The sequence below is a fragment of the Eubalaena glacialis genome, chromosome 13 (assembly GCF_028564815.1).
Source record: "Eubalaena glacialis isolate mEubGla1 chromosome 13, mEubGla1.1.hap2.+ XY, whole genome shotgun sequence".
NCBI classification, from domain to species: Eukaryota; Metazoa; Chordata; class Mammalia; order Artiodactyla; family Balaenidae; genus Eubalaena; species Eubalaena glacialis.
The window spans coordinates 88,336,611-88,362,766 of NC_083728.1; the positions used below are offsets into that span (position 1 = coordinate 88,336,611).

General features: G+C 45.4%; 2 protein-coding genes across 2 annotated transcripts; one reads left to right on the top strand and one right to left on the bottom strand.

Annotated features, from left to right (window-relative positions):
* Positions 1–1,176: 1,176 nt before the first annotated feature.
* AZGP1 (alpha-2-glycoprotein 1, zinc-binding) lies at positions 1,177–9,492 on the bottom strand. Its single transcript, XM_061209884.1, is given in 6 exon segments — positions 1,177–1,244; positions 1,247–1,344; positions 1,346–1,378; positions 7,439–7,532; positions 7,535–7,695; positions 9,473–9,492. Coding segments are annotated over 6 exon segments (474 nt in total).
* Positions 9,493–20,174: 10,682 nt separating this feature from the next.
* GJC3 (gap junction protein gamma 3) lies at positions 20,175–20,999 on the top strand. The gene is given in 1 exon segment (XM_061209345.1): positions 20,175–20,999. A coding segment is annotated over 1 exon segment (825 nt).
* Positions 21,000–26,156: the final 5,157 nt, after the last annotated feature.

Consider the following 26,156-nt stretch of genomic DNA (forward strand, 5'->3'; position numbering starts at 1 on the left):
AGAATGTATTTAAGTCCTATACCCACTTGGTGTCTCCTGCCTAATTCGGAGCATGCCATCCCCCCAATCCAGCTGGTGAACTATCCCCAGAGAAATCCTCCATAGAGAGCCGAGGTAGTACTTAGGGACTGAGGAACTGTTGAGAAGGAGATAATTTGTGGCAACGAGCCTCTCCTGGGGTGGGACATCCTCAGATTGCACCGGAAGTTGGTCCTGCCCGCAGGGAATCTGTTGGTGGGTCTTTGCTGGGTGGGCAGGAGGTGACCACGGCAGGACCCACATTTGGCTCTCTGGACCCCTTCTTCCTCCCTGCTGTGCCCAGTCGATGCCCATGGCCCTGCTCCGCCCTCAGGTTGCTTCCCTTGTCAGGACTTTGCCACCTTCACATCTCAGCTGTCTCACACCCGACTGGTCAGGAACAATCTTTTTAACCTCTTCTTGGCAAGCTGTCTTAGGCTTCCCCTGAAATCTGAACCCCTCCAGGAAGTTTCTCTGGGTGTCCGAGTGGCTCTGTGCCCTCTCTTTGTCCCCACACCTGGCCAGGACTCAGGTCTTCTGAGGTTTTCTCCCGCTTGCCCATCTCTCCTGTTGTAAGTGGGGCAGATCTCACATTGCCTCAGCCCTGGCCTGTTCACGTGGACTCTGCGTCTCCTCGTTGATCTGAAACTTTTCTCCTGTCACGTGTTATTCTTTATTTGTTCAAAGGTCAGAAGTTGCTTTGAAATATCACTGGCTGTGTTACTTCCTTCTGAGTTATTTGGTTCTTCTTCCATGACTAATTATTAAAGACAGCATTTCCACATATTGTCCACCAAATACAGGGTAAGAAAAAAATACTACTATGAGTGAGAATTATAGAACCATGGGGCTTATCCAGGCCAGTGTCTCCCTGGGGAGCTCAGGACAAGGACAGAATCCAGACTTAGGCCCTTTTCTTGAGTCTCAGGAGTGGGCTGACAATGTCCTTCCCTGTCCCCAACCTTGTCCTGAACCTACAGCTTTTGAGAGTACTTTTAGTGGGTTAAGCAGGATTCTGAGGAACACTGTTTCACACCTCTAAGCCTTCCTCTTTCTCTTTCACTGAGTCATGCACCCTCTTATGTCCCCTTTCCTCAAGGTTTCTTGGCCCTTCTTTTGCTCAATGCTGATGAGTAGAACATAAGAAGAAGTGAACACTTAGTCCAGGTAGTAGGTGATCCCTCTGAGCATCTCAGGGCACTCCTCCTCCAGGCAGCCCTCAGCCACTTCACTGAGCTGCTCTCCGATTCCCACTTCTGATGGGTGTCTGGGGCTGCAGGGTCCAAAGGGACTCAGGCTGGGATTTTTTTGTTGAATGTGATGAATCTGTCCATTGTAGGCATACCTCCAGAGTGCTACCCTGTTTTGTTTTTTTATTTGTGTTTTTACTCCAGAGCTTTCAACCCAACATTCCCTGGAAGGTGTGAGACCCTGAACGTATGGCCTCCTGGACCCCGTACACAGTCAGGTGGTCTGGCTTCATTTCCTGCTTCGTTCACAACATAACTTCCATCTCTGTTTTTAAAAAAATTTAATGTTTCATTTTTATTATTTTATCCTATAAAGCTATAAAAGCAGTTGAGGCTTGAGCCACATTTTTTTAAAATTAATTTTTATTGGAGTATAGTTGTTTTACAATGTTCTGTTAGTTTCTGCTGTACAGCAAAGTGTGAGCCACATTTTTTGTTTTAAATAAATTTCTACAGTTACTTCCAATTACATGACCTTTTCGCAATTCTTTCCTTTTTCTGTTAATTATGTTCCAGTAAAAATTCTATGCTTAAGACCGTAAGTATTTTTTTCCAATGCTTGGTTTATGCAAAAAGTAATATGGTTTCCGAAATATTTTTTCTTTATATTTCACGCGATGATTTTTCATATCTTTTAGCTGGTTATTTTGTAGATACTTACCTCCATGTCTCTAAATAAAATGCTTTCTTGATATTTCATTATAAAGTCAATATCCTGGAAGATGATGATTTACCTTCATCCTTTCCCAGCCTCCACCACACACGTCCATTTCCCGTCATCCATCCTCCCAACATAAATACCTTATATGAGAATTTAGGTTAGATCGTCATTATTTTCATTATTATGACTCTGTAATATATTCACAGCTCTGCTGTGTAGTAAACTATAATCATTTTACTTTCCCACACAACTTTTTATTTTCAATGGAGCTAATAGTTATTACTTTTCGATGTTCTTATTCAACTGCAAGCTTCTCACCAGTCATATTCATCTCATCACAAGACATTCAGAAATCTCAGGTTTAGACAGGTTGCTCTCCACACTTGGGATCTCCCTTCATCATCCTCATCTTGGGAATTCCATCTCTTACCTGTGTGGCACCTTCTATGTCCTCTATACCATATATATATTCTTCTCTTAGTTTACTTTTTCATTTCGATGGAGCACATTATCAAGAAGCTTCTGGAGGTAAATTTTTAGAGTGCTTGTATATCTGAAAATGTCTGTATTATACCCTCACACTTGAGTGTGACAGTTTGGCTAGGTATAGAAGTTTAGGTTAGAAATTATTTTCTTCAGAAGTTGAGGCATCTCTCTGTTATCTTCTGGCTTTCATTGGTACACTTGAAATGTCTGGAGACATTCTGATTTCTGATTCTTTAGTATGTGACCTGTTTTTTTTTTGTGCCCTCTGGAAGCTTGTAAAAAAAATAATTTTTTTCTCTAGCATTTTGGAATGCTAGATATGAGTCTATTCCTCCTCAATTCTTTCTTTAGGGAACTCCTATTGTGTAGCTGTTGAACCTGCCAGCCAGGTTAATTTTTTAAATCTCTTTTCTCCTACTTTCTATTTCTTTTTCTTTTTACTATAGTTTCTGGGAAATTTCTTCAAATCACCCCCCCCCATGAGGGGCTACAGAAACAGAATGACCCATTGCTCTGTTCCTGTGCCTTATGGACCACCTGGAGCTTTCCAGGGCCAGTGAGAGGGGCTGGAGGGGGATGTCCAATGACGGGAGGACCCTCCCTCCCCTTGGTGGAGGGGGATCCCCAAGAGACAGGGGGACCCTGAGCCACACCTCACCAACCATATGGCTGAGGAGGAGGAGGGGGAGGGCCAAGGGGGCAGCAAGAAGAGCAGTCAATCCTCATGGCTATGCCTGGCCAGGAGAGCACTGAGTCACCACACTGATCACCGCAAGTGAGGATGTTCCTCTGCCTAATTCATCTGGAAAGCCCAGCTACAAAGATAGGTGCTCTCCCCGCTCCCCAGCCTGATCTGAGAAACAGAGGGGGGCGTCCAGGTTGCTGGACACCAGCTGCCACCCTCACTGCCCTGGGGTGCTGCGGATTGGAGGGGGCACCTCACAGGTTTTCCCCGCGACCTCCAAACTCACACAGAAGGGTAGGGCTGTGGGCTGCTATAGCCCAGAATCCTGAACCCGTCCTGCGTCCCATGCCCATGAGAGCAACCAAAGATCAGTGTGTTAGCATCATTCTGATGCAGTCCTGCCTCACCAGCAGGAGCAATCAGCTCGTGTGGACAGTGGGCCAATCTGGCATTAGGTGGGGGTTGGGGGCAAGGAGCTGGGGAGGGTGCTGTTGGGAGGGGCAATCTGCCATGGGTTTTGAATTCCCTGCATGTTCTGGGCGTCTCAACAATGCAAAGTCCTGTGTCACCTTTACCCAGGCTGTTTCTCAGGGTACTGCGTGGAGCCATCTCCAGGGATGAGGTATTGATCCCCTCTGGAAAAAGATCAGGCTTGTGCCAGCTCGCTGTCATTCCCCAAGCTCCGTGTTCCCTCCAAGCCTACCACCTGGGTCCTGTGGGGTCACTGTCTGGGATTTAGGGGCCATGCTGCTTGCTGTGCCATAATCATCAGTTCTTTGTCTCTGTTCCAGAGCTGTCCTGTCTCTGTCACATCCATGAAACATAACAGGCTAATTTATTGGCTTGCAAGTAGGGTTCAATTCCAGAGTCTGACAAGCACCTGCCCCAGGGGATGGTCTCACGCCCCTCCCCTGCCTGCATCTGATTCTCTGCTGGCAGTGTGTGTTGGGGGTACTTTGTGTGCTAAGCTGATCAACCCACCTGTGTGCACCCCAGCCATGGATATGTCAGTGCACTTTTAGGAAACCAGGTCCACCGCTGCAGGGAAAACAGTCAGGATGATTCAGCCCTCACTGCTGGCCTCCTGGAACTCTTGTGGGGGACACCACACACCTTCACTTTAGTAAGGTCCAAACCCGACACTGACAGTTGGGTTGGTGTTTCTTAGACTCTTAGAGGTAATATCCCGTTTAGCCACAAGAGGAGCCTATCAGTGCGCTGGGAGAGGAAAATCAGCTCGGTGGGCACTCCTGAGTCGGCTGAATAGAATCTCTTTCTTTCTTTCTTTTTTCATTGAAATATAGTTAATGTACAATATTATGTTAGTTTCAGCTGTACTATATCATGATTGTACATTTGCATACATTGTGAAGCGATCAGCATAAGGCTAGTAACCTTCAGTCCCCATACAAAGTTATTACTATATTACTCACCATATTATTCTTTATGCTGTGCATTATTATACATCCCTGTGACTTATTTATTATGTAACTGGAGGTTTGTACCTCTTAATCCCCTGCACCTATTTTGCCTACACTTACTCACTCCCTTCCGGCAACATTCATTTGTTCTCTGTATCTGTGAGTCTGTTTTTGTTTTGACTGTTTGTTTTTTTAGATTCTACATATAAATGAGATCGTGTGCTATCTGTCCTTCTCTGACTTATGTCACTTGGCCCCTTCTAGGTCATCCATGTTGTCGCAAATGGCAAGATTTCTTTCTTTTTAAATAGTTGAGGAATATTCCATTGTGTGTGTGTGTGTATATATATGTATATATATATATACATATATATATACTGTACATACTGTATATATGTATATCACATTTTCTTTTCTTTCTTTCTTTTCTTTTTTTTTGGCTGACCAGGGATCGAACCCGGGCCCTCGGCAGGGAAAGCGTGGAGTCCTAACCACTGGACCGCCAGGAAATTCCCTATACCACACCGTCTTTATCCATTCATCTATCAATGGACACTTAGTTTGCTTCCATATCTTGGCTATTGCAAATAAAGCTGCAATGCACATTGGAGTGCAAATATATTTTCGAATTAGATTTTATTTTCTTCAGGTAAATGCCCAGAAGTGAAAATTCTTCAGGTAAATACCCAGAAGTCATATGGTAGTTCTATTTTTAAATTTTTGAGGAAACTCCATACTGTTTTCCACAGCGGCGGCACCGATTTACATTCCCACCAACACTGCACGAACATTCCCTTCTCTCCACATCCTCATCAACGCTTGTTATTTGTTGTCTTTTTGATGACAGCCATTCTGACATGTGTGAGGTGGTATCTCACTGTGGTTTTTTTTTTTTTTAATAGGAATAGGAAATTTGCCTGGGGCAGCTTAATTATTTTCTTTTAAATTAATTAATTAATTTATTTTATTTATGGCTGTGTTGGGTCTTCGTTTCTGTGCGAGGGCTTTCTCTAGTTGTGGCAAGCGGGGGCCACTCTTCATCGCGGTGCGTGGGCCTCTCACTATCGCGGCCTCTCTTGTTGCGGAGCACAGGCTCCAGACGCGCAGGCTCAGTAGTTGTGGCTCACGGGCCTAGTTGCTCCGCGGCATGTGGGATCTTCCCAGACCAGGGCTTGAACCCGTGTCCCCTGCATTGGCAGGCAGATTCTCAACCACTGCGCCACCAGGGAAGCCCCCTTAAAATTTATTTTTATTGGAGTAAAATTGCTTTACAAGATTGTGTTAGTTTCTGCGGTACAATGAAGTGAATCAGCTATATGTATACCTATGTCCCCTCCCTCCCTCCCTTTCTCCCCCCCATCTAGGTCATCACAGAGCACCGAGCTGAGCTCCCTGTGCTATACAGCAGGTTCCCACTAGCCATCTATTTTACATGTGGTTAATCTGCATCTCCCTCATGATTAGCAGATGTGTGTGAGGGTGGGGAAAGGCAGAAATGTCTGGATATCTCTTCCTCTCCCTGAACACCTGGGATCAGTATAATCCTACCCAGGGCTTCCTCCTCCTTCCTCCTTCTGACTGTTCAGAACAGTAACTGTAACTAGTATTTAACCCAATATAGTGAGTGTTTTGGTTAACTATCCAGGTTTTACAGACAGCATGTCCGGTTGAATGTTGAATCCCAGTTCCACCACCACTGGCTAAATTTGTGACCTTAAGCAAATTACTTAATTCCTCTGTGCTTCAACTTTGTCCTCAATAAAATGGATATTTTGATAACAGTTTTATCATAGAGTTTTTTTGGGTGAGAATTAAGTGAGATAATGTGTACCTCGTACAAAGTACTTGCTCAATAAATGCCATCTACTATATTTACCTAGTGTCCTGTTCTTTCTGTCTTTATCTGTCACCCCTGCTACTCATGACTCTGACCGCAATCCTTCTGTTCCAGCCCACGTCTCTCCCAGTCCTCTGTGCCTTAATTACTCCTACCTAGGAGACACGATCCAGGCTGTTTTCCTGATCTCTCCTCTTGGAGATTCCAGATTCTCTGCAGCTTTCTGGGCATTCTTTTCTCTAACGCCACTCTTTACCTCTTATTCCGTGTCTTGTAGCAATGGATCTGAGGAACTGGTTCTTGCCCTGGTCTGGATCTTGGAGTCTGTATCACCCATAGAAATTATTTATTCTGAGTCTGTTTCCTCATGCATAAAATGGCCTGGAGGATTCGTGGGATTCCATGTAGCTATGACAGTCTATGGAAAGGAAAACATTTAGTGAGCTCCTGGCATGAACCATGAACTATGCACCGTATGTACTGAGCAAGTTCTAAACGCCAAGCAATGCCCTTGGCAATGAGGGTCAGGGCAGATCAAGAGACACACCCTCCCTGTCCTCATGATGCTTACACAGGCTAGTTTTTAAAAGTTGAATTCTCATAACAACCATGAGGGGACTCATGGGGGCAATGCTATCCAGATGATTAAGTTACTTGATTAAGTCACCAAGAAACAGCCAGTGACCGGTGGAGCCATCATGTGAACCCAGGTCCGACTGACCCCAAGACTGGCTCACTTTCCACCCAATAGCCCTGGACAGGGGTGAGTCTGACACCTTCTGAAGTGGGAACAGCCTCAGGCAGATGCGGGGTGTGGAGCTGAGAGGTCAGATGTGCCTGGATCAGAGCTGACTCTGACATCACTTCCTGTGTGAGCTGAGGCCTGGGAGTGGGGATGGGGGAGAGGTGGGGGAAGGAGGAAAGCGGATGAGTGTGGGGTTGGGGAAAGGCAGAAATGTCTGTGTATCTTTGGGGGCTCTGATATTTCCTTCCTGCTATCTCCCCTTCTCATGTCTACCTGGGACTGGCCCTTGAACTTGTGAAAATGGCCTAGCCCTACCTCCCATCCACAGCCCTCACTCCACCAGCCTTCTGTCCTTGGAATGGTCCATGATGTCTTTCAAGGTCGCCATGAAGACGTCCTCTCTGGTCTTCTGAACTTGGCTCTCTTCCTGTCCTCCATCTTTACCACCTGGCTCTAGGGGCCCAGGGGCTTACTGTCTTCACAGTCGTAGAGAAAGAAGGCCTGATCATTGGGATGGGCAGTGGCCTAAAACATGGGGAACACTTCACGGGGCCTGGAAAATCTACTGTAAAGAAAGTCACAGAGTAAGGACCTACAAAATTGGAGAGGCTTTTGAGGTGTGGGTCTACTGTGAGTCCCACTGAGGGGCAGCAGAGGGCCAAGAAGGTGGTTCTTGGTCGCTGGGATCAACAGTTGTCCACAGCCTCTGGTCTCTAGCCTTTCTTCCTGTCAGCCTCTCAGCAATGCATGCTCACAGGGGCAAGGACTTGCCTTCATGTGGTAGAAAGTGCAGGATGGAGAAATTTCTAGAAATCTAGGTAATAAACCAGATGGGACAAAACCAGGATGCTGCTCCCGTTAAACTTCACCAGTCCTTTGAGTTAAACTCATTGCTAAGTCGAATCCTTGCCATACTGGTGGGAAATGCACTTGCTGACTCTTTGTAAATGTTACAGGTTTTAAACCTGCATAATATTAAAAAATTACTAGCTTATATTTTTGTGACCTTCAGATTGTCACTCAATGATGGGCCCAGGACTAGCTTATCTCCCTTCTCTCCAGGTCACGTAGTATCCCCGGCCCAGTGCTGTTGAATCTGATTCTCTGGGGAGATGTTTTTCGTTTTGTTCTGACACTTTCCTTCTACTGACTGTAACTGAGCAGGGCCCTATGAGGCCTTTCCAGAATAAACACCCCCCCATGTCCTCCGCCTGCCTTTTGCCTGTAGAAAAACTTTAGTCAACGAATAAATTTAATCAGAGAAGTGAGAAAACGCAGAAAGAAAGGAAAACAGTCAAGCAAGACAAACTAATAGTACTTTAGCCATTAAACAAAGTCAAGGACCTTCAGTTCTTCCTCAAGGGCTATAGATAATATTCTGAGCCATGTCCTTTGAGCTGTTTTGCAGATACTGAAACCCCCTCCAGGTGGAAGAAGTTAACCGTGTGCTGACCACACAGGTAGACGCTAGACCAGTTGGAACGAGAAGGTTGATGATGCTGACTCCCCATGACCTCACCACCGACCAATCAGAAGAATGTCCACGAGTTGACCACGCCCTGCTCCTAGAACACTGTGAGACTCCTCACTACCCCCTCCAGGGAGGCACACACAGTTTTGAGGGCATTAGCCCGCTCTGGCCCCCTGTGCCTGGCAAAGCAATAAAGCTATTCTTTTCTACTTCACCCAAAACTCTGTCTCTGAGATTTAACCCGGCACTGGTGTACAGATGCCCAATTTCGGCAACACGTCTCCTCCTCAATTCTCGTTCCTGGTGGTCTCTCACTCTCCTCCAAAGCAGATAGACACATCCAGCTGTGGAAGGAGGGAGGGAGGGAGGGAAGAAAGATTTCTCCCCCCCATCACCATGAGGGTACAGAGATGCTCCCCAGCCTTGGGTGACCCTTGCACCCCGGGCACCCTGCTGCTCCAGGTCCTGGCACGTTTCGTCAACATATGGCTGTGGGAGGAGTCTGGTCTCATCTGCTGGGAGGAGGGGAGACAAAGAGGGCCTTGTTTGGTGGAATAAAGAAGTGGGAGGAGAGTTCTCTTGACCCTTGGGGGCTTCTTTCCTGGCACCAATCCTCAGAAACTTACTGTGAAAGAGAAGTTTGTCTTGGTGCTTTAGGGTCCTGTCAGAAGCTTAGAAATAATTAGGCAGAAGCCCTCTCCCCCAGCCTCCAGCACCAACCTTAACCTCCTGCCCTGATACCCACACTGACCCAGGCACTGGGGACATTTATAAATGGAGCCATTGAGGAATCAGGAGAAATCCAGGCAACTGTGAAAAATGTGCCTATTCCCCAAGTCCTGTGTATCTTCCCACTTCCCACCCCCATTACAGACAGTTAGTCAAGGACTTTGGTCACTGTGGCTGGACCGTCTGCATAGCCCCGAATGGCGGGCTCACAGTTCTCTGTTTCCAAGGAGATGATCACATGCCGTCAGCAAAGAGGTGCTGTAGGCACCTGACTCAGTGGCTCCTCCTTGAGAGGGGGAAAGAGTTGGACCCTAGATTCACCCTTGGTTCCCATCCTGCCTCTTCTACTTACTGCCTGAGTGGCCTTCACAAGTGATTCAACCTTTCTGAAACTTTGTTTCTTTGCTAGTCACCTAACTCTGTTATTAGGTGTATAAATGCTTAGGATTTGATGAATTGACCCCTTTATAATACCGGAATGACCTCTTTATCCCTGGTAATATTTTTGCTATGAAACCTAATTTGATATTAATATAGTCTCTCAAGCTTTCTTTTTTTTTAAATTTATTTTACTTTATTTGTTTATTTTTGGCTGTGTTGGGTCTTTGTTGCTGTGCGCGGTCTTTCTCTAGTTGTGGTGAGTGGGGGCTACTCTTCGTTGCGGTGCACGGGCTTCTCATTGTGGTGGCTTCTCTTGTTGTGGAGCACGGGCTCTAGGTGCGTGGGCTTCAGTAGTTGTGGCACGTGGTCTCAGTAGTTGTGGCTCGCGGGCTCTAGAGCGCAGGATCAGTAGTTGTGGCGCACGGGTTTAGTTGCTCCGCGGCATGTGGGATCTTCCTGGACCAGGGCTCAAACCTGTGTTCCCTGCATTGGCAGGCAGACTCTCAACCACTGCGCCACCAGGGAAGCCCTCAAGCTTTCTTTTGATTAGTGTTAGCAAAGTATATTTTTCCATCCTTTTACTTTTAAGCTATGTGTGAATTTATATTTAAAGTGAGTTATTGGCGGGACTTCCCTGGTGCCGCAGTGGTTAAGAATCTGCCTGCCAATGCAGGGGACACGGGTTTGAGCCCTGGTCCAGGAAGATCCCACGTGCCGTGGAGCAACTAAGCCGGTGCGCCACAACTCCTGAGCCTGCGCTCTAGAGCCTGCGAGCCACAACTACTGAGCCCACATGCCACAACTACTGAAGCCCACATGCCTAGAGCCCGTGCTCCGCAACAAGAGAAGCCACCACAATGAGAAGCCACCACAATGAGAAGCCCGCGCACCGCAACGAAGAGTAGCCCCCGCTCGCCGCAACAAGAGAAAGCCCGCGTGCAGCAATGAACAAGACAGCCAAAAATAAATAAATAAATAAATTTATTTATTTAAAAAAAATAAAAATAAAAAAATAAAAAATAAAGTGAGTTATTGTGACTTCCCTGGTGGCGCAGTGGATAAGACTCTGCACTCCCAATTCAGGGGGCCCGGGTTTGATCCCTGGTCAGGGAACTAGATCTCACACGTATGCCGCAACTAAGAGTTTGCATGCCACAACTAAGGAGCCTGAGCGCCGCAACTAAGGAGCCAGGGAGCCGCAACTAAAGAGCCCATGAGCTGCAACTAAGGAGCCCACATGCCACAACTAAGACCCAGTACAACCAAATAAATAAATAAATAAATATTTTAAAAAAATAAAGTGAGTTATTTGTATGTAGCATATACTTAGGTTTTGCTTTTCTACTCAGTCTGTCTCTCTGCCTATAAATTGGAGTGGGTTGACCATTTACACTTAATGTGGTTATTTATATGGTTAGATTTAAACCTCCCATTTTGCTATTTGTTTGCTATTTGTCTCATCTGCTTTATTCCCTTTTCCTCCTTTTCTGCCTTCTTTTGGATGAATTGATCATATGTTTATATTTCAATTTTGTCTCCTTTGTTGCCTATTAGCTACAATCCTGTTTTGACTATTTTATACTGTACATCTTCATCTTATCACAGTTTACCTTCAAGTGATACCAGACCATTTCACAACACAGTATAAGAATCTTGTAAAACGTACCCCTCTTTCTCTCCTCCTGGCCTGTATGTAATATGGGGTCACAGCACACTCCACCATGCTCTCACCGCAGGTGCAGGTCTTTTCTTACTGAAGTCAGTCTATAAAGTCTGGAAAAGTAGAGGACACTTCCCCACTGTATTCCTCGCCTCATGGCCCCTTCCACACATCACTCCAGAATCCTGCCTCTGACATCACATCTCCCACTGTACTCTCTGACCTCCCGCCACCTTCTTATAAAGAACCCTGTGATTTCATTGGGCACACCCAGACAAGCCATGGAAATGTCCACATCTCGAGATCCTTAACTTTTTTTTTTTTTCCCGGCCACACTGAGTGGCATGCAGGATCTTAGTTCCCCAGTCAGGGATTGAACCCGTGCCCCCTGCAGTGGAAGCGCAGAGGCCTAACCACTGGACAGCCAGGGAAGTCCCACGATATCCTTAACCACATTCGCAAAGTCCCTTTTTCATATAAGGCAACATTCACAGGTTCTGGGGATTGGGATGTGCATATCTTGGGGGGCATTACCGAGTCTACTCTAGGCAAGAAAAGGAGGCACAAATGGCCCCCAAACATATGAAAAGTAGATCAACATCATTAATATTCAAAAAATGCAACTTAAAATCAAAAGGGCATGATCACAGAAAACTGTTGGGCATTGCCTTATAGGATTGGGTATATTCTATGTAACATTAGCTTACATTCTGGTAATTCCTCAAAGATGAGAACTCTAAAGAAAATCTTGCATGGGTGCAGATATAGAAATGTATGAGAAATGTGCATAACAATATTGATGAAATAGCAAAACCAAGAAACAACCCAAATATCATCAATATTAGAACATATAAATCATTGTGGTTTATTTAAACAATGAAGAACTACACAGCAGTGAAAATTAATGGACTTCAACTGCATGTATGAGCATTACTTATATTCATACTCATGTTAACATGTATTAGTCTAAAAATATATAATACAGAGGCAAAAAGGAAATCACAGAACCGTATAATTCCACCACATATATAAAAAGTAAAAACAGGCAACATTAAAAACAGATTTTAAACAAAGTAGATGTGTTAAAAGTATAAAAAAATAAAGGTATGATAAATATATATTTTAGGAAGATGGATACCCTGGAGGGTTGGGAGAAGGAGATTTTTAAAAGGGACATAACACATCATTAAAAACTCTACAAATAACAAATGCTGGAGAGGGTGTGGAGAAAAGGGAACCCTCCTACACTGTTGGTGGGACTGTAAATTGGTGCAGCCACTATGGAAACAGTATGGAGGTTTCTCAAGAAACAAAAAATAGAACTACCATATGACCTATCAATTCTACTCCTGGGTATATAGTAAAAAAAAAAAAAAAGAAAAAAGAAAAACACTAATTCGAAAAGATACATGCACCCCAATGTTCATAGCAGTATTATTTACAATAGCCAAGACATGGAAGCAACCTAAGTGTCCATTAACAGATGAATGGACAAAGAAAATGTGATACACACACACACACACACACACACACACACACACACACACTATGGAATACTACTCAGCCATAAAAAAGAATAAGATTTTGCCATCTGTAACAACATGAATGGACCTGGAGGGTATTATTCGAAGTGAAATAAGTCAGACAGAGAAAGACAAATACTGTATGATATCACTTACATGTGGAATCTAAAAAATACAACAAACTAGTGAATCTAACAAAAAAGAAACAGATTCACAGATATAGAGAAAAAACTAGTGGTTACCAGTGGGGAGAGGGAAGGGGCGGAGGGGCAAGAGAGGGGTAGGGGATTGAGAGGCACAAACTACTACATATAAAATAAATAATCTACAAGAATATATCTTACAACACAGGGAATACAGTCAATATTTTATAGTAACTATAAATGGAATATAACCTTTAAAAATTGTGAATCACTATGTTGTATAATATTGTACGTCAACTATACCTCAATAAAAAAAAAAGAAAGAAAAAAAGAGAGTTTACCCCTAGACAGTTCCCTAGTAGAAGAAATACTAAAGGTTGAACCTCAAGAAGAAAATTTCGTGCACCTATGTTCATAGCCCATTATTCACAATAGCCAAGAGGTGGAAACACCCCAACTGTCCATCAATGGATGAATGGATAAACAAAATGTGGCACATACATACACACAATGGAATATCATCCAACCTTAAAAAGGAATGAAGTTCTGATAGATGTTACAACATGAATGAACCTTGAAGAGATCACATTAAGTAAAATAAGCCAGTCACAGATGTTCTATGATTCCACTGATATGAGGGGTTTAAAGTAGTCAAATTCATAGAAACAGAAAATAGAATGATGGTTGCCAGGGGCTGAGGGCAGGTAGAAATGGGTACAAAGTTTCAGTTTTGCAAGATGAAAGAGTTCTGGAAATCCACTGAACAACAACAATGTGAATATATTTAACACTACTGAAATGAACACAAAAATGGTTAAGACCACGGTCACCAAGAAAAAAAAAAAAGAGAGAGAGAGAAGGAGAAAAAGATTTAATCCGGAGGAAGGCATAAAATTGAAGAAGCAACACTGAGCAAAGAAACTGGTAAACATGTTGGTAAATCTAAATAAGAATTGAATTAAATATTGTCTGCAATGCAAGGAATGTATTGGAGGTAGACAAGTCTAGAAACAGCGACACTAGGGTGACATTTCGGTAATTCAGTCTTTTTATTTATTTTTTGTAAATTTCTTTCTTTATTTTTGGCTGCATTGGGTCTTCATTGCTGCGAGTGGGGGCTACTCTTCATTGCGGTGCGCGGGCTTCTCATTGCGGTGGCTTCTCCTGTTGTGGAGCACGGGCTCTAGAGCGCAGGCTCAGTAGTTGTGGCACATGGGCTTAGTTGCTCCTCGGCATGTGGGATCTTCACAGACCAGGGCTTGAAGCCATGTCCCCTGCATTGGCAGGCGGATTCTTAACCACTGCGCCACCAGGGAAGTCCCAGTAACTCAGTCTTGAACTAAGGCACCTTCTTAATTCATGGGACAGAAATCTGTACAACTAGTAGAATGATAAAATGTGCTCAATGAAGGAGAAGTTGTCAGTGATGACACCTAAGTTTTTGCTTGGAATCCAGGGTTGATGGCATAGCTAGTCATTAAGATGGGGAAAATGTCAGCAGAGGATTTTTATTTTCTTGAGGGTATGAAATTATAGTGGATTTACCATCAAAAGGTGTTTAAAGGCTGGTAATTTGAAATATGATGAGACTAGGAGTATAGTAGCGTTTAGGGGTTTGCTATCTGCAGCCAGATTGCATTTTCAAATCCCATCTCCTCTACTCACTAGCTGGTCAACCTTTTACAAGTTACTTAACTTCTCTCTTCTTCATTTCTCTCCTCTGTAAGAGAGCAGTAACAGTATTTACTTCATAAAGTTGTTATGAAGTGTGAATTAATAACCATTTAGCACTTAGAATATCCATCATTTATTAAGCAACTAAATAAATGTTGGTGTAACAAGATATTGGAAATTTGGACTGGGATTTCAAGATGCAATATTTTAGAAAATACAACACATATGACATTCTAAAGTGATTTGTTAGTCTAAAATGCAATATTTCAAAGGAAAACCAAATAAATAAGTTATGTCACTCGAACTCTACACCCACGTCTAAGTTGTATAAAATGGCAGAGTTGTTGGAAATTAGAGGGAGAGAGGATTAACTCTGGAGAGAAGCTGCCTTGGAAAGAGATGTGCTGTTAGTTCTCCCCAAGGGAAAGGGGTGAGGGTGCTGCCTCCTTTATCTCATGCCTGGTGAGAGGGGCTCCAGTGTGTTGACTCCCGACTGATAAATCAAAAAGGCAGGAGATAGGATATCCAGCAGATGAACGGAAGGAGATGTGGCTGTGTTGGAAATGGCCTGTATGCCCAGAGTTTCTTGGCCCTAAGGATGCATCCATATTTCCAGTGTACCAGATGTGAACAGGAAAGAGCCAGTGAGAGGTTTCTATGTCTAGCTGAATAGTATCCCCTGGAGGAGTGAACAGGCTTCAAAGGTAAAAAATCATCCATTTGGCAAACTGTCAAAAAGATCAAATCACTTTAAAGATGAAGACTATTGAGCTGGACTTGAACTTCTCTATAACAATGTTAAATGCTAGAAAATAGTGGAATGATGCTCCAGATCTCCACAAGGGCAGCATCTGGAACTCAGGTGTTGCAATTCTCCCTGGGCCTGGTGGAGAGGGGCTGGGCTCCCTGAGTTGCAGACAGCCCGTTTCTCCCAGCCAAGAAGAGAGGATGTCCAGGGAAAAATGTATGGAATTCTATCTGTTGTTGCCTGCAAGCCCCTATATTGAAAACATGCCGAAGCCTTTGCCCCCCTTTCAGATGATCTGAAAATCCCCATTTCAGTTCACTTAGAAGACAGAGCCCTCACGCTCGACAACAGAGGGTTATTCTCCAGAGCCCATTCTTTAGCAGCTGGGCTGCCTGCCCCTCTGGCTGCGATTCTTTGACCCTGCGCTAAGGCTGCCAGGAAAGACAAGGGGCGGGGGAAGGAGTGGGTGGAGGCATGGAGGCAGGGCCTGGGGGAGAGCTGGGACCCTGCGGGCTCCAGCCTGAGGGCTCTTACCTCTGCCTCTTTCCCCGGCTGTCAGTGCTTCTTCTCGAAGCTGCCAGGTGAGTGCCAGGGCAGAGCAAAGCTGGGCTGGCACAGGGCCTGGGGTAGTGGTGGTGGGGACCTTCTGGGGCTCTGGGCTGTGCATCTGCAACTCTAATGCACACGCCCACGGCCTGGGGATTATTATTAAAATTCAGACTTGACTTGCTAAGCCTGGGATGTGGCCTGAGGTTCTGCACCCCTGGTGATGACAGGGCTGCTGCACCATGGACCGCACTTTAGTAAAAGATCTAGAATGTTTTCTAGGCCAGGTGGGGTGAGCTGGAAGCAGGGAGCTGCTCTAGTGCTGGCCTCAGTGGACATCCTTCCTTCACGTCTTAACTCTCTGAGGTGGATTCTGCCGCCCATAGTATCCTGAAATTTTTCTCCCAAAGAACAAGAGATGCTTAGAAAAATTCTTAACAAAATTGCTATGGAATTTAAAAAAATCTGTTTACGTATTTGAAAATCCCCTCAAACTCTGGGTTTTCCTCCTTCGCCCAACTCTTGAGCTCATAGGAACTGCTTCTAAAATCTTGACAGGGCTCAGATCCTGCCAGCCCCCTCCAGAATAAATTGATTTGCAAACTATTTCTCCCCTTGGAGAAACAGAGTGGCCCCTTGAGGTTTCTCAACAATGCTGAGCCCTCAGCTCCCTAGGTCTCGAAGTTTGGCCTCGGGTCTCTGGTCCCCTGTGGGCAAAGCTGCAGATGTGTTTGTGGGAGGAAGATGCGGGTCTCAGAGAACGAGAGGGGTGGGCTGGGGACGGCTGGAACAGATGGGGAGACCACAGGGTCCCAGGAAAGCAGGGGAGGAGGGAGGACAGACAGCTGTGTTTGAGCTTCGGTTTATAGGAAACTCCCTTTGGTTTGCAGACTTGGGGAGATGGAGCAGGATATTTATTGTCTGCACGCTCCAGGAGGCCCTGGAATGTGTGTGGAATAAGCATTGTTTTGGTTATAACAGCCGCGGGGCAAAGGGCAGGAAGGGTGCTCCAAACCAAGGGATCTCAAGCAAGCTCTCTTGTCCTGCTTTTTCTGTTCTCTCCCTTCCAAACCCCCGAAGCTCTGTGGTGAGCCCTGGAGACCTCAGCTCGGTTCTGAGAGCCTCTCAGAGGACATCTGGGTGTCTGGCTACAGGTCTGGGGTGGGCATGGGAAAGAAGAACCAGAGAGAGGGCTTCAGGAAGCTACTCAAACTCCCGACACTTGGAATATGCCAGGGCTGCTCTGCGTTAAATTCCAGGTCTGCTGGGGATGTGCTGGCAACATGTGTAGACAGTGCTGGGCCCGCACTTGGAAATGAGACGAGGCGGAGAGCTTGACTTGAGAATTTACCAAGTTAGCATTTAGTCTGGTGACTCGCCAGGAGGGCCAGGGCAGAAACCCCCAGAGCCCAGGGCTCTCCCCCAACCCCAAGTGCTGGGACCCTTTGAACTTATGAGGTAGGAGAGGCTGCAGGCATCCTCACAGGAGGACGTACAACCAGCCTGGATATGGGCTGATTATCATGCCCTACAAAAGCCCTCCGAGATGCTCTGGTGCAGACATTTTGCTTTACAGAGCTGGCGACTGAAGCCAAGAGTGGAGAGGTGATGGACCAGTGCTATCCTAAAGCAGTGGTTCTCAACCAGGGGTGATTTTGACCCCAGGGGACACTTAGCAATATCTGGAGACAGTTGTGGGTGGGAGGGGAGAAGTGTGCTACTGGCATCTAGTGGACAGAGGCCAGGAATGCTGCTAAACATCTCACAAAGCATGGGACAGCACCCCTGCTACCCCTAAACAAAAATTATCAGGCCCCAAGCGTCAACAGTGCCAAGGTTGAGAAACCCAGGACCAGCCTTGAAACTTGACCTTTCTTTTGGTCCTCTGTGGAGCTCAGTTTCCACCAGACAAAACTGAAACATTTATGGAGAAACCACTTCTTTCCTAGACACTTCACTAAGTGCTTTCTTACCAATAGGTAAGCTAGTGACTTTGTTTTATTGTTGTCTTGATTTCCAAATTAGAAACAGATTTTGTTCCTTATCTATTTACCTTTTATTATTTTCAGTTACTCATCTTCTTCCTTTGAATTCTGGAAGAATTATCCAATGTGCTTTCTAGCACCCTGATCTAATTTCCCCCAGAATCTGTCTTATTGCCTTCAAAGATCAAGCTGGGGACTTCCCCGGTGGTCCAGTGGTTAAGACTTTGCCTTCCAATGCAGGAGGCGTGGGTTCGATCCCTGGTCGGGGAACTAAGATCCCACGTGCCATGGGGTGCGGCCAAAAATTAAAAAAAAAAAAAAAAAAAATCAAAGATCAAGCTGATGATCTTCCTCCTACTCTATTTAGAGTGGGTGTACACATGTAAAGATCCATTTACTCTCATTTTTGAGGAGTCTTAGGGATGAGAAGGGATAAATCTTTATCTTCAATATGCCATCTTTAATCATGGGACCAATTTTGCATCTTTCTAGAGACTGGAAATAAATTTCTTCTAAAAATTTTAACCCAATTTTATAGAAAAGAATTTTCAGCAGCCTGATATACTTCTAAGTTTTCACAGTCTATGAAGGAAGAAGAAAGACAGGGACTGAGGGGCAGGCAGAGGTTCAGACTCTGATTCTTAGCGGCTCAAATATGGTTTCTCACAGTTGGTGGATGGTGACATAATTCTCTGGTCCACTGAGGCCCTTAGAACTGTCCCTTGGAAGCATCTCAATCCGTCTCTTTTGATTGCACAAAAGTGACCGTTCTGCCTAAGTTTTGGCATGTGGTCCATTCTTATCTATAGTTTATAACACTAATACTCATTTAAGATTGTTTTGTGCATCTCTCTGGGTATTATAATCGGGAAGCCGAAGTGAGATAAATTAGGCATGTCTCACTTGCTGCCATGTTAACTTAGAAATTCAGGTTATTATTATTAGGCTTAACAGGAAGAAACCTGAGCAAGTTCAAGGTCAGAGCAGAAACAAGGATGGTCTGAATCACAGAAAAGATAATTAGGGGGTCAAATTCTTGAAGACGCTGGAAGGAGTGACCCAGGGACACAGACTTGAAAGGGAGGGCAGCCTTGGACAAGTGGAAAGACACTTCTTTCTCTAAGATGCTACAGCAGGACGTGACTGTGAAGATACAAGAAGGAGCTTCAGGGTTTCACACTAATGAGTCTATTTTCTCTGGAAGAAGAGCTTTGCATGGTCTTCTGAGAGCGAGGGGAATCAGGTATGTAAGAGTTTGGGCTGAAGGGGGCGGGTTAGGAAGAGCAGCTTGGCGTTGAGGAGGGCTGCTGAGGAGGACAGAGAAGAAGATGGCAAACTGGGCTTGTGGCATGATGGCATTTTGTCCAGAGAACAGAAGAATTTCTGAAGCCTGTCCTCGACCATGGTCACCTCTCACCACGAGGGAGATATAAACCCAAGGAGCAATGACAAAGCAGAGTTGAATTTTGAATTTTTATCCAGTCACCTCTGGCTTTGGCCCAAACACCATTATGTTTAACCAGTAGATTCTGCTGGGTTTTCTTCAAAGTATTCTCCTTTCCTAAGCTGGTTAGGTCTAAAGAACATCAGACCAGAGCAAGCCTTGACATTCACTCTGTTCACTGGATCCCCATCGAGCCCCTTAACCTAACCTCACCTCAGTCTCACCACTGTGATGGGGGCCAGACTGACACACCTGTGAGCACCTGGGGGCCTGAAGCCAGAGAAAAGCAGACGGGCAAGGCAATGCACACCCCTCCCAGGGGCAGCACTGATTTCATTCAGGTGACACTGACAGTAGCACCAGACCTAGCAGCCATCACCTAGGGAAGCAATGGTTTTCAGAGGACTCGGGTCTCTATTTAGCCTTTGGGAAGCAGGAGTGGGAGGGAGGAAAAGAGAGAGACAAAGACAGACCCTGGTCTCCCCGCAGGCCGAGAGTTCCTCTCCCCTCCAGCAGTACAGGAGGGGGGACAGAAGAGAAAGCCACAACCACACTCACTCACTATTAATATTTTACATAGATGATTCCGTTAACTATAAAGAGGTGCCCTCGGGTCATGGTATTTGATCAGCCAGGCCCTAGGAGAGGAGCAAGGAAGCCTGCCTTAGTCATCGTCGGATTGGGAGTGAAGAGCTGGCCTGGCACTTCTCCCACAGGGCAGTGGGCAGCACACCTACACTCACCACTGTCCTCTGCTCCCTAACAGGATGTGTGGCCGGTTCCTGAGGCGGCTGGTGGTGGAGGAGAGCCGGCACTCCACCCCCGTGGGGCGCCTCCTGCTTCCCGTGCTCCTGGGGTTCCGCCTCGTGCTGCTGGCCGCCAGTGGGAGGGGGGTCTACGGCGACGAGCAGAGCGAGTTCGTGTGTCACACGCAGCAGCTGGGCTGCAAGGCTGCCTGCTACGATGCCTTCCACCCTCTCTCCCCGCTGCGCTTCTGGGCCTTCCAGGTCACCCTGGTGGCTGTACCCAGTGCCCTCTACATGGGTTTCACTCTGTATCATGTGATCTGGCACTAGGAGGAATCTGAAAAGGTGAAGAAGGAAGAGGAGACCCTGATCCGCCAAGGGGAGAAAAGCAGAGATGCCTTGGGGGCTGGAAGCCCCAGGGTGCTCTGGGCCTATGTGGCACAGCTGGGGGTGCGACTGGCCCTTGAAGGGGCAGCCTTGGGGGGGCAGTACCATCTGTACGGGTTCAAGATGCCCAGCTCCTTTGCGTGTCGTCGAGAGCCTTGCCTTGGTAGTATAAGCTGTAATCTGTCTCGCCCCTCTGAGAAGACCATCTTCCTGAAGACCATGTTTGGGGTCACTGGGCTCTGTCTCTTGTTCACGCTTTTGGAGCTTGTGCTCCTGGGCCTGGGGAGATGGTGGAAGATCTGGAAGCACAAATCTCCCTCTTCTAACTACTTCCCAACTTCAGAGAGCGCCCAAAGACACAAGGAACCGACTGATAACTTCCCAGTGGTGGAAACAAAAGAACGGTTTGGAGAAGCAGGTGAGAGAGGCACTGATGTCCCTCTTTCTACCTGTCCCTGATGTATGGGTCCTGATGATCCCCCATGGCAGGTCCCTCACCCTCTGGGAAGCGCAACTCCCACACGTTACAAAGTAGAAAACCAGGTTCTACGCAGATGTGTCCGAACCACTCATCCCACCCCATCGCCCAACTGCATCCCCATCAACTGGATGGTTCCTTCCAATGAACCAGGACCCAAGTGCTCAGTTGATTGTACCTCCTGCCCTTCCATTTAGGTCTCTTCCCACTTAGGAAAAGTCTCAGCTTCTGCTTGATCCTCTACTTTGCAGAGTTATGAAGACACCTGGCTCACCTCTGAAGGAAACCCTATGACTGGATCTTCATCAGAACATCCAGTGAGTGGGGTGTTTATCTCCATGGCAAATAAAGGCTGTTGGAGCATACCCAAGAGCCTTGGGGGGCCACGGTGTCTGAAGCTTTTCCTTGGAGATCTCCTGCTTGTGCCCTCTCACCAGAATTCTCTGGTGTCAGGATCACAATTTTCATGGGCTTGGTTCCAGAGTCAGCCAGCAGAAACCTCCATAAAACCGTGCCTCTCTGTCCTGCACAATAAATATTGACCACTGTTGCTGGCACTCCTGTTGCTGAGGACAATCCTCTTTCCTGTCTCGATGAGTCTACTCTTTCCTGCTGTCCACATTCTCTGCTCCCCCCACCTTTAAAATCTTGTAACCTATAAAGGCACCCAGCCCTGCAACATATGTCATATTCAGAAACTCTGGCTTGCCAAGCATATGTAACCCAGGGTCCTTTAATATATAGATTCAATGTATTCAAACACTCAGCCACACTCTTCTGGAAGATTCCTGTGAATTCAGAGGCTTACATACCCTGGACCACTGACAGCTCTGATTTCTGCTCAGTCCTCATTCTCTGCTTTGTACGTTGCAGCTGCTCCATTGTTTCATGTGGCCGGGGGGGGGGCGGTGGTGGGGGGAGGCCAAACTCATACTCCTCAATATCACACACAAAAGACAGCAGAGTTTTATTGCTGATTCAGGGCTAACAGTAAGGGACATTTATATCACAGTGTGATTCAGCAGATGACCTAATGCTGAATAGCAGGCTTCTCTTTTCTTGAGTCTCTCAGTCATTTCTGTCCAAAAGCATCCTAGCCTCCCACCTTTTTTGCAGAAACACTTCCCTTCTCAGTTCTTCCTTGCCCTCAAATTCTCAACAAAAAGCAGTTTCCAGGTTTGGTTGTCTCCTCTGAATCTCAAATGATCCCCAAGTAAATTAGGAAGGCTCATTCCTAAGGAAAGATACTTGATTCCCCAAAGACACTTTGGCAACAACTAACAAAGTAACAGTTTTCTTTCTGCTACACAGTGTTTCATAAAGAATCCTGTATCTAGCATAGCCAGAGCCCAGCCAAGTGACAAAGGACAGAAAAAAAGCAAATGTCATCATTCTGAATTCCTCCTTGATGGTGTCCCTTTTAAAATAGCTTTATTTTTTAATTAATTAATTTATTTTAAATAAATTTATTTATTTATAGCTGCGTTGGGTCTTCGTTGCTGTGCGCGGGCTTTCTTTAGTTGCGGCGAGCGGGGTCTACTCTTTGCTGTGGTGCGCGGGCTTCTCATTGCGGTGGCTTCTCTTGTTGCGGAGCACGGGCTCTAGGCACGCAGGCTTCAGTAGTTGTGGCGCACAGGCTCTAGAGCACAGGCTCAGTAGTTGTGGCGCATGGGCTTAGTTGCTCTGTGGCATGTGAGATCTTCCCGGACCAGGGCTCGAACCCGTGTCCCCTGCATTGGCAAGCGGATTCTTAACCACTGCGCCACCAGGGAAGTCCCTAAAATAGCTTTATTGACATATGGTTCACACACCCTATAATTCACCCATTAAAAGTATATAATTCAATGGCTTTTAATAAATTTATTTATTTATGGCTGCGCTGGGTCTTTGTTGCTGCGCGCAGACTTTCTCTAGTTGTGGCGAGCAGGGGGTACTCTTCGTTGTGCGCGGACTTCTCATTGCAGTGTCTCTTGTTGCGGAGCACAGGCTCTAGGCGCGCGGGCTTCAGTAGTTGTGGCATGCGGGCTCTAGAGCACAGGCTCTGTAGTTGTGGCACACGGGCTTAGTTACTCCGTGGCATGTGGGCTCTTCCCGGGCCAGGGCTCGAACCCGTGTCCCCTGCACTGGCAGGCAGATTCTTAACCACTGTGCCACCAGGGAAGCCCTCAATGGCTTTTAGTATAGTCAGAGTTGTGTATCCATTAACACAATTTTAGAAAATTTTCAGCAATTCAAAAAGAAACCCTACAGTACTTAGCTGTTACCAGCAAATCCCCACGCCCCCAAACATAAGCAACCACTAATCTACTTTCTGTCTCTACAGATTTTCCTAGGCTGGGCTTTTCATACAAATGGAATAATACAGTATGTGGTCTTTTGTGACTGGCTTCTTTCACTTAGCATCATGTTATCAAGGTTCATCCATGTTGTAGCATGTATCAGTACCTCATTCCTTTTATGATTATTATTTCATTGTATGGCTATACCACATTTTATTTACTCATTTTTCAGCTGGACATTTGGATTGTTTTCACTTTTGGGCTATTATGAATAATGGTGCTATGAACATTCATGTACTAGTTTTTGTTTATGTTTTCAGTTCTCTTGGGTAAATACCTAGGAGTGAAATTGCTGGGGCATATGGTAACACTTGTTTAAATTTTTGAGGAACTGCCAAACTTTTTCCCACAGCAGCTGTCTATTTACTATTTCACATTCCCAGCAGCAATGTACAAATGGATTCCAATTTAATCTGCATCCTTGCCAACACTTGGTATTTTCTGTTTTTATTTTTCTCTGTTTGATTTTTAAATTCTAGCCATCCTAGTGGGTGAAGTGATATTTCATTGTGGTTTTGATTTGCATTTCCCTAATGACTAATGATGTTGAGCATCTTTTCATGTGCTTATTGGCCATTTGTATAGCTTCTTTGGGGAAATGTCTACTCAAATCTTTGTCCATTTTAAAATTGGGTTGTTTGTATTTTTATTGTTGAGTTCTTCATATATTCTGGATACTAGATCCTTATCAGATTTAAGGATCTGATATTCCAAATATTTTCTCCCATTCAGTGGGTGGTCTTTCACTTTATTGAGTGTCCTCTGATGCACAAAAGGTTTTAATTTTGATGAAATCCAGTTTATCAATTTTTTTTCTTTTGTTGCTTATGATTTTGGTGTTATAGTTAAGAAACTATTGCCTAATCCATGACTATGAAGATTAGACCTATGTTTCCTTCTAAAAATTTTATATTTTTAGCTTTACATTTAGGTCTTTGGTTTTGAATTAATTTTTGTATATGGTATGAGATAAGGGTCCAACTTCATTCTTTTGCATGGAGATATCCAGTTGTCCCAGCACCATTTGTTGAAAAGCCTATTTTTCCTACATATAATGGTTTTGGCACCATTGTTGAAAATCAGTTGCTTGTAGATGTATGGCATTGTTTTTGTACTCTCAATTCGATTCCATTGATCTACATGTCAATCCTTATAGCAGTACCATGTTTTGATTACTGCAGCTTTGTAATAACGTTTGAAATTGGGAAGTGTGAGTACTCCTAGTTTGTTCTTCTTTTTCAAGATTGTTTGGCCAATTGGGATCCCCTGAAATTCCATATGAATTCCATATGAATAAAATTGTAAATTAGGGAGCCTCAATATTTTCAGTAAAGACGGATGTTCATTTCAGGAGTATGGCAGGATTGAAGACACAAAGACATTAAGGAGATATAGTTCAATACAAAGGCAGACATACAGATACACAGACACTCACACCACAGATACTCATGGCAAACATCAGTAACTGACAAGAGCACCTCATTCTGCTTGGTCCATATTTAAGACTCAGATTCCTTCTCTCTCTCTCTTTTTTTTTCTCTTTTGGCCGCGCCATGTGGCTTGTGGGACGTGGGATCTTAGTTCCCCCAACCAGGGACCAGGGATCGAACCCGGGTCCCCTGCAGTGGTAGCACGGAGTCTTAACCACTGGACTGCCAGGGAATGCCCTCAGATTCCTTCTCAAGATAGTATTCCAATTTACAAGGAAAACGCAGCTATCTGTTGTAAACGTTTAAAGACATTCTGTGGAACTTTCACCAAAACCCCAAAAGAGTGATCACAGGAACCCCCTTTCCAAATCATTTAATCATACATTCAGTGACCACTTACGGAGCATATTACAGGAAAGGTGGTATCTGATTTTGGGACGCAGGAAGAATTAAAAATTTCTTTCATAACAAAAGGAATAGAGGGAAGAATAAAAAACCAAGCACCTCAGAAACACAAGATCAAAAATCCATTGAAGAGAAACAGATAATTCCCTGAAACAGGCAAGCACACTGCTTGTTGAAAACCTCAATGGATGTGCCTTGGGATAGCAAAACGGTTGCCGTCTTCAAGTTGGGTACCAAAAGGCAATGCATCTGTGCTTCTGAATCTTAACTTAAAACACCTGATTTCCTTCCCACCGCTCTCCAGGGCCTATCAGGTTTTTCACAATGTCCTCAGAACAGCTACAGCTTCAGCTCCACTCTCCAGGTACTGCTCTCACACCCCGGTGTTGACCTTCTCAGGTAGGACGGTCAGGAACTGCTCCAGCACCAGCAGCTACAGGATCTGCTCCTTCCCAGCATATAGGATGACAGCCGCTCATAGCAGACCACCCAGAGCTGGCTTAGAGCATCCTTTAGCCCACAGACCTCCTCCGCATTGAACCACCTAAAATACTGGTGGGAAGTCTCAAACCTGGGGAAGACCATCTAACCCTAGATTCTTTCCCCTAACTTAATTATTAGACCCTCTATCTGCACTGTGTGAGTGAGGCCCCTGCCCTAAGAATGGGCTTCCTCTACTTGGTGTGTCTCTTGTGCTGGGGAATAAAGAGAGGGAAATCAGAGTGTAGAGTGATCAGACAGCTCCCCACTAGGTCGTGGGGCTAAACACTCCCTTCCCTGCTCGCCTCTTAGAAAACTGGCTCTCCAGTTCGCCTGAATCCTCGAACTCCAGGAGAGTTTGTGGGCTTCGAGTTGATGGGCTTCGTGTGGGGAGCCAGAAATCCTCCCTTTCTAGAAACTCAACTAGACCTTGGGGTTGGAGGACAAGAACGGCTTCCTCTCCTGGAGAATGAGGCTGAAAGAA